Source organism: Arvicanthis niloticus, chromosome 2, assembly GCF_011762505.2.
Source record: "Arvicanthis niloticus isolate mArvNil1 chromosome 2, mArvNil1.pat.X, whole genome shotgun sequence".
Lineage (NCBI taxonomy): Eukaryota > Metazoa > Chordata > Mammalia > Rodentia > Muridae > Arvicanthis > Arvicanthis niloticus.
The window spans coordinates 60,526,607-60,536,430 of record NC_047659.1 but is presented as its reverse complement, the minus strand read 5'-3'; the positions used below and the strand labels follow the sequence as shown (position 1 = coordinate 60,536,430).

The 9,824-nt window shown below is 33.7% G+C and overlaps 1 protein-coding gene across 1 annotated transcript; it reads left to right on the top strand.

Moving 5' to 3' along the window:
- The first annotated feature begins 6,016 nt into the window (after positions 1-6,016).
- On the top strand, positions 6,017-9,125 carry LOC143441159 (olfactory receptor 9G19-like). The gene has a single exon (XM_076928247.1). The coding sequence runs from the start codon at positions 6,029-6,031 to the stop codon at positions 6,719-6,721; it is 693 nt and encodes a 230-aa protein (XP_076784362.1). The 5' UTR covers positions 6,017-6,028; the 3' UTR covers positions 6,722-9,125.
- Positions 9,126-9,824: the final 699 nt, after the last annotated feature.

The following is a 9,824-nucleotide window of genomic DNA, read 5'->3' as shown; positions in this document are numbered from 1 at the left end:
TCAAATGTACTAATATTGACAACCAAGATAGCCATCACATGGCGTTATTCTCTCCTCATCATTTCTTTATATTTGGAGGCTTTATGCTCTATTATAGGAATATAAATATATAAACACATACATACATTGGATATTATTAGCCAAAAGTCAACAAAGTTAACCCTACAGCCTGACTCTCTCCCAGGAGGTCTGCTGTAACCAGAGACATAGGAAATGCAAGAACAAAAATGGAGCAGGGACTAAGGGAAAGGCCTTCCTAAGATCAGCCAAACATGGAATCCATTGCATGTGCAGGCACCAAACCCTGACACTATTACTGATGCCATGTTCTTGAAGACAGGAGCCTAGCATGGCTGTCCTCTATGCGCAGCTAACTAAGACAGATGCAGATACTTACAGCCAACTATTGAACTGAGGTCAGGAACCCTATGGAAGAGTTAAAGGGAGGACTGAAGAAGCTGGAGGGGATTGCAACCCTGTAGAAAGAACAATAGCAACTAACCTGGCCCCTCAGAGCTCCCAGAAGTTAAGCCACCAACCAAAGAGCATACATGGGCTAATCCATGGCACCTGCTACATATGTAGCAAAGGACTGCCTTGTATGATCTCAATGGAAAAGGATGCACTTAATCCTGTAGAAACTTGAAGTCCCAGGGAAGTCAGATGCTGGCAGGGTAAGGTAAGAGTGAGTGGGTGGCTGGGAGAGCACACTCTCAAAAACAAAGGGGAGGGACAAGAGGATGAGGAACTCATGGAGGAAAGACCAAGAAGGGAGGCAACATTTGGAATGTAAATAAATAAAATAATTAAAAAAATAAAATACAGAAAACTGAGAAGGAATACTTCTGGAGGAATAGGGAAGTAATTAGGAATAGACTTGATCCAAAGAAATTACATGATTGGATGATTAAAATACGATATGTAATAGAACATTATTTAACCATAAAAAATAAAACCCTACATTTGCATCAAAATGCTCAAACATGATAAAAGAAGGTATTTTACTAGTTGAAACAAAATAGAATCAGAAAGGCAAGTATTTTATGTGTTCTCGTGAATATATAATTAAACATAATGAACTTACATGTAGAATTAATATATTTTAATCCAACAAAATAATTCCTAAATTAAAATATATGTATATAGCTTAGAAAAATATTTTATAACTAATAATAACTGAAATATTAATATAATGAGAGTCATAGATACTTTGCATTGAAACTCTAGTAATTTTCCTAGGTAAAGCACCTTATAGATTTCAACATAGTCCTATGAGTTAAGACTAGCTGTCTTTATCCTTTCTCAAATGAGAGATCTAAGAAGTTAAGTTTATATAAATCCAACAAACAGGAAATAATAAATTAAAAAGTATGGCAACAGGACCTAATCTTAATCATTTTTTCTAAACATTTTTTACCTGTGGATTTGTTAAATCTTAGAATATTAAGAAGACATTGCAATTTCATCTTAGAAACCAAACAAAGTTTACTATGAACACACTTTTTATAATGGTCTCCCAGTAGCAACATATGGTTACCTTGTCTTATACTTCCTGAAGTATTTGCCCTTGCGTACTAATCCTAAAGTATATCAACATCTGGTACAGGTCATGCATTTTGCTTTATCTAGAACTGTACTACTTTATGCCATTAGCGTCAAGCAAACACGTGTTCTTCACTATACTTTATTCTTTTCACACTGAAAGTTATTAAAATAACATGACAGCTTCTCCAGTTTCTGTATTGACTTTTACAATTTTAGTAGCAAATAAATTGCCTGAAAACATGAACAAAGTTATGCTATTTGTTACTGATTAGTTTACATTGAAAAGTATCTTAAGATTTTGATCATTTTAAAATATTTTTATGTGTTCTATGGAAATTTTATTCAATATACAGTATATTTTGATCTTATTCACCCCACAACTTCCCTCCATCTCCCACCAAAATTCTTCAATCTATCTGATTTATTATTATTATTATTATTATTAGCCACTCCCTGGCTCCAATTAGTGTTGACCATATGCAAATGATTATGTAGGCATCCAGTGGTGTACAGACTACTCACAAGAAGGTGAACCCTGAAAGAAAAATAAATATCTCAGAAGCTAACAGGTGCCAATAGTTTCTCCAGCTAGGAGATGGGTCACAGAAGCCCCTCCCTGTCCATTTTGAAATTTTCATTGCTTTTATCTTCTACAAGTCTTATGAAGGCAATCATAGTTCCTGTGAGTTGATGTGTGCATCAACCATGCCATGACTAAAGGACAATAATTTGCAGCTCTTCTACTCATCCTTCTTGTCTAATATTCTATAGAACAGCTCTTCTGTAAGGTTTATTTGATGTAGACTTCCCATCTGTGTCTGAAAACGCATACTTCTTATTCTCAGCACTTGAATAATTATGAGTCTCTTCATTAGCCCATATACATTGCAAAAGGAATCTTCTCTAAACAAGGTTGAGAGTAGTATAAATCTACAAATATAAACATACATATTAATAAGGGAATCTGACAACATGATTATTTGGGAAAGCATTATAACAGGTTACCCCTGACTACAATACCAGCATAAAACCACTCTTATGAAGAATGTCTCACATCCAGTAAGAATGTGAACAATTACTTACACAGCTATCATGCCACTATCAAACTAATTTGAATAACTTGCCTGATGGGTTTGTGTTGTGGCATGAAGTAGACAGTGTTGCGTGAGTCTTTGATTTCTTTTATTTTCCAGCAGCCTGCATCACATTGTTATGTTTCAGAGGAATAATCAGTAAAATGAGAATCATCATATTTATATCACCAGACCATTTATGACTCACTAAGACTGTATTAGTAAGTAGTTAGCAAAGTATCCAACATCACAATATGATTAGTAGAAACTATTACAAAACTATCAAAGTTGATAAATTGTTTTAAGTTAGTATGTCATGTTGCTGTAAAAGAAAAATAACATTAGCCATAATTTTTATATTTTCTAATAAGGCATATTTCTTATGATTTTAAATTCAAGAAGTGATATGTAAGTAATAATAGATATGACTGCTGCAAAATATATCTACATAGAAAGTCAGAACAAGCAAGCTTCACCACTAAAGCAATATGGCTAAAGATCTGTCAAGTTGCATAGACTGTTCTTGCAACCTGAATGTAGCTCAGTAAGCAGAATGGTTATCTTATATTCATGAACTCGTGGGTTCTATCCCCAACATAACATAAAATGGAGCAACAGGTGTACTCTCAGTATATGAGTGATGGAGAAAATAATACCAGAATTTCACAGTCATCCCTAGTTACAGAATGAGCTCAAGAAGAACATGAATTATATGACACATTCTAAAAAATTAATGAATTGTTTTAAATTATTGAAGTAAAAACTATTACCTTCCTGCATGCCTCATCATCTTAATCAGAACAAACACAGATTTTAAATTTAAAATGCATTGGACATAAAGCATAATTGCACTTTGTTCTTTAATTTGTATAAGGCAATTACTTCCATACATAATTGTTTGACTATAATAGTAATTGCAATGCATATTTCTAAGAGTTTTTGAAAATAGTGATTTTTAGAAAGAGTGATTTCCTATACAAAATTAAAACATTTTAGTCATTTTCTTATTTTTGCATTGAACAAGAAAATAAGCAGACTTTTGCTTAATTGCCTTTCAAACACTTTTAAAGCTATGAACCCCTGAGGTGGGAGAGATCATATACTCAAGGGAATCTGAGCAGGCATAAGTTGCCTGGATCTACCTTGTCGTCTACTGTTGGTTTTGAATGTGAGAGTTGCAGGTAAGTGCTCTATCCTAGCTGGATATTGAAGAAACTGTCTAGTTATTTTTTTTACATGAAATACATATAAATTAGTTATTTTTTACATACAATACATATAAATCTGCCATCAGATAGTTTGACCAGTTTTTAGAAGCTCTTAAACACCTGTGACATCTATTAGCTCTTAGGGTTATCCTCTGGCTGGTAGATCAATATATTCAAATATAAAATGCCATAAAGCCAACCAGCAACTGATTCCCTGATAACTTGACAAAAAAAGGGTGGCTTTCTGGTTAAGTAATAGATCTCCTTAAAAAAAAAAAGTTGTTGAATTATTGTTAGCCACTTAGTAAACATCAATTTGATGATTTTTTTGAAAATGTTGCCATTAATATTTAAAGACATAAAATATGAAGTATCTGAACAGTAAATAAAATCCTATATGTGGAATAATAACTGTGCTGTGCTGACTCAGGGAAAGTTGTTCTACATGATAAATTGTTTTTACTCTGTATGATCTATCTGTTTCATAATAAATGATTCATAATGTTGTAACAAAAGTTAAAGTCAACATTATACACACTTTAAATTTTATAGTGAAGAGGGGGAAAGTTAAATTAATGGGATATGTGCTATTAATTAATTGTTAGTGGTCAGGTAATAGTAGATTAGAGAGGAATAAGAGAAAAGTCAGAGGAGGTAGAAGAGATTGCAGTGCATTGCATTGGAGAACACATTTTTAAAGTCATTTAAGAGTATATTAAAATCTGAGACTATAAATTTTAGACCTGTAAAGATACAAGGAGAACAATCAGTCCAACAACAGTCAAGAACAACTGGGAATGCATTGAGTATGTGTTATTCAAGGACAGACAGACTGTCCTTGTAAGGTAAGAATAGAAAGAAGTATAGCAGTTCTGAGCAGAAAGATAGCCAGGGCCAGGCATAAACATAGGCCTCAGAAGCTTTGGGAGTATCATGGTCATTTCTAAGAATAGGTTGAAGAATGACTTGTGTATAGAACAAAAGAATACCATATTAAACTGATATTTATACATGACCACTTTGGATATTATGCTGACTCAAGTTGGGTAAAGACAGAGGTAGGAGATAGCAAGAAGACTTCCACAATAATAGAGAATTTTTAAAAAGCTGTTTGTATATAAGAATCAAATGTTGGACCAGTGGATATTATGTAGGTCCTACATACATTTTGGTAAATAATCAGAGACAACATGAAGCTAGAGTTCATTAACAAATGTGACCAAATGAATTTCTACAGTGGAGAATAATGCCTCTGTCCAAAGTGTATCATGAAGGGGAAGTGATATTAACAATGCAGAGATGAATTTTTCCTTAGATTCTCAGAGGTCTTGCTATTATTCACATTAAGTAAGCATTTAAACCCAAGTACTTAAATTATATGGCAAAAAAGAGCCATAAAATTTATCATTAAAAAAATTTTACATGTGTTAAGTGCTTAAAGTCGTCAGGATGTATTCAACAAAGTCTGACCAGGATGTGATGATGAAGAGGCACAAGGATCGATTCATGAAGCATTTTTGGTTCAAAGGCTGGAATGGTGATACTGAGAAGATGCAACAAAAGAATAGAAAAATAACTCAGGAAGCTATGAGAACTTGGTGAACAGGCAAACCATTTGTTGTCCAGCAGACAGAATCAACAGCTATGCCAACTACTACTACTACTACTACTACTTCTCTCTCTCTCTCTCTCCATATATATATATATATATATATATATATATATATATATATATATATATATATATATAATGTGTGTGTGTATACATATGTATATACATATGTATATACGTATATATACATATATATATATACGTATATACATATATATTCACATGAGGCCACTGAATTTGTAGTGAAGTAAGCTTCTGACAGCCCCCATGGTGCATCATATGTCTTTGTATATTTTACTCAAAAATAAGTCTGATTATTAGCATTGCTATTTAATTATAAGAATATAAGACATGAATATAATGTACCTTTATAGTTATTAAGATAATGATCATACAAATGAAAAACATTTGCCTGAAGTTTTATTTTGTTACTAAATAAAAATTATTTATAAATGAAATAATTTGGAGTGTTGCATGTGAGGCTACCATGATTACAAGGAGAAATAGTCTGATTTACCCACTTGACATTTTTTCAGCAGTTATTATAAAACAATTCTCTGTTTTATCTTCTAAGGAAAGTCATTACAACCATGAAGAGAGGCAACCACACAGTATCTGAGTTCATCCTTTTGGGATTCACCTCTGACCCTACCACACAATTGGTCCTCTTTGTGATATTTCTCATTATGTACACATTGACTGTGTTGGGAAACAGCACTCTCATCATGTTGATCTGCAATGACTCCAGGCTCCACACACCCATGTATTTCTTCATTGGAAATCTGTCTTTTCTGGATTTCTGGTTGTCTACTGTCTACACTCCAAAGATCCTAATGATATGTATCTCTGAAAATAAGAGCATCTCCTTTGCTAGCTGTGTAGCTCAATTCTTCTTCTCTGCTGGACTGGACTATAGTGAGTGTTACCTGCTGGCTGCTATGGCTTATGACCGCTATGTGGCCATCTCAAAGCCACTGATTTATTCTCAGGCTATGTCTATAAAACTGTGTGCATTTTTTGTAGCAGCCTCTTATATGGGTGGCTTTATTAACTCTTCCATTATCACCAAGAAGACTTTTACCTTTGACTTCTGTAATGACAACATCATTGATGACTTTTTTTGTGACTTGCTTCCTTTGGTGAATCTGGCTTGTGGTGGCAAGGAAGGATACCAGGCCCTGATGTACTTCCTCCTGACCTCCAATGTAATGATACCCATTGCACTAATCCTGGCCTCCTATATCTTCATCATTGCCACTGTCTTGAGGATCCGCTCTACCTAGGGTCGCCTGAAGGCCTTCTCCACCTGTTCCTCCCACCTCATCTCTGTGACTTTGTACTATGGCTCCATTCTCTACATCTACTCTCGACCCCGTACCACCTATTCTTTAGATACAGACAAAGTTGTTTCAACATTTTACACAGTAGTTTTTCCCATGCTGAATCCCTTCATCTATAGCCTGAGGAATAAGGATGTGAAAGAGGCTCTGAATAAACTCTTCAAGATCATTCCTTTATGAGACACAAAGAACATACAAATTACTTATGCATGTAAGGATGTAAGTAAGGATGGTGTTCATCTCCCCACAAACATAGATAAAATTGCTTCCACCACTTCACATGACATTTCAGGAGATATACTACATTAAGTAGGTAAACGCACATGATAATACTTAATATTTACAGGCTTGTGTTGATGTTAATTATTTTAGATTACAAATAAAACTCCAAATCGACAATTGATTGTCTAGCTATGACACAAGTCACAGCTCACTATTGTAGCAGAAAATCCAGCTAATTAATATATGAAAACAATATGTACATAACTATTGACTTTGAATGAGAATCTGTATTGAGTTCATTTCACTCCTTTCCCATGACTACAAGTCAATGTGTGTCCTTTTTAAAATTTTTACCTAACTATATGAATGAAACTAGAAATATATACCATTTTAGAGGCAAACATGTTCCAAACTAAAATTACTTTAGGAAATATTATAGCAAGTATTTTTAAAATTTATTTGTATCAGAAACACATACCCACTTCTATGCTTTGGGGTCAGGGTTTCTCAATCCATCATGTACAGAAACTTGATTCTAACCATTTGACTGAAAGCAAACAAAATCCCCTCTGTAATAAGGATCAGAAAATATTCAGATAATGTAAGCATGGCTGAGCAAAGTGTATGTTCATTTACTTCCTTCATGGAAAAAGAATATTGGCTCCAGGATCATCTATAAATGTCCATAAATCTAAGAAAATAGAAAGATTAGTGCAGTCAAAATGTGAGTGGCACTGACCTTTTAGAACAAATTTAAGAGTATACTGATCTTCTTCATGCTCTATAGGGAATGTGGATAACCTTAAAGTATTCAGAGGAATATTCTATATTAATTTGAAATTTTAGTATAAACTTTTCAGGAAATTTCTTATTTTTTTCAAGTGACAAAGTTTAAATTCTTAATATAACTAGATTTCCTGGCTATTTACCTTGAGAGAAAAGATTTGAGTGGATGGTCGTCAGCTGACATTCATCCTAAAGCCAGGTTCAGAACTAAATGTTTTAGTTAGGATAGATGACAGAGGTGCTGGTTAGTCAACAAAATGATGGACTGGGTATTAGGACTATCTTGTACCTCACTGGTACAAATTGGCATAATTATGCTCTAATTGTATTTTGAGAGAAAAGGTTCATTTTAACAGGAAGGGTACTATGTAGGAGGAGCTAAGGTGGGAGGAGTACTGAGAGGAAGAGAAGGAGTAAGAAGAAGAGGAGAAGGAGAGGAGAAGCTAGGTGATGAAAGAGAGAAAGAGTGGAGAGACAGGGAGGCAGATGTTCATGTATCTCCACCAGTCAAAGATAGTTGATATATCTAGGTTGGGTAGTGGGTTACACCTCTGATTGAACAATACCAAACTTATAAAGCCTTTGATTAACATTTTTTAAAAAAATGTATAAGTGCAAAAAGGAAAAGGGGGCATGGGATAGGGGTTTTCTAAGGGAAGAATGGGGAAAGGGGATGGCATCTGAAGTATAAATAAAATATCCAATAAAAAATGAAAAAATATAACTAGATTTCATAGCTGTACATTCAGACATACAAATTTTAATTAATTCAGTGTGTTACTTTTTAGAATTTATTGCTTCTTTACATATTTATTGGTATTTATCCATTGTTTACAGTAATATATTTCATTAGAAATTTTTATCAAAGCCTATGAACAGTTGTGACAACATGATTACAATATACATCATTTCTCCCCCCTCCCCTTTTTTCCCTCTATATTTACCCTTATATCCCTTATTGCTCTCTTAGAAATTCATGATCTCCTTTTTTCAATGTTACATGCATACATATAAATATGTATTTCTAAACACCTAACTGCTCACTCTGTATATTGTATATATATATACCATATGTGTGTGTGTTTGTATGTTTGTTTGTTGTGTATGTTTTCAGAGTTCACCATTCGATAGTGTATAAACAATTCGTATGCTCATATACCTGGAGAAAATTATTTCTTTTGCTCACAACAATTCTCAGTTGCCTGTTGTTCTTTGTGTAGAGTTGAGGCCCCATGAGCTTCCCATCAACTTTAATATGTCTACTGCTACTACCATTGTTCAACTCGTGTCTTATTTGTTCAACTTCACATCTTATGTTATAATTGAATTCATTTGTAAAATGCTTAATCCAATAAATATTTTTAAATGACACAAGATTTTAGGTATAATTGCTATGTCATAAGTCTCTTGAACTTAAATATTCTAATAAAAATGAGGACTCATTTGGATTGAAATAAAACCAGAATGATATCTGTGTATGATGCAAATGTAGATATGAAGAGTGAAAATCTATACTATTGAAGTTGCTGAGCATGCTAAAGTCCTAGAGCCTCTCGTGCTACACAGGAAGTTCAAAGCAGTGTGTCATATGATTTCTCTTCATTTGCCCTGTTGGGCACTGATTAATTCTCCTCCTAACTTGGTTCTTCAACTTACTAGTTATCTCATTTAAACTTGTCTTGCCAAATATTTTCTAGATTATTTCTAAAATTAGGACTGGGTAATATCATTCCTTAGGATTTGGTAAGAGGCGGTCAGTAAACAATGCAAGTTCTGAGCCTAGCTCTCACTTCATTTCCTCTTCTAAGGAATATTAATTTATTTATAGTCATATGCCTGAATACACATAAAATGCATATAATACTCACATATTGAGAGGTGGTGTATATACTCTGTTCTATATCCTTCATTCTTAATGAAGTCATTTTCAAAACTTATGAACTTTCTCATTAATTAGTTAATTACCTAACACCTTACAAACATTTATGTAGTAGTATTTTATTACTATGCACAGTGCAGAGGAATATGGTAGCCTACA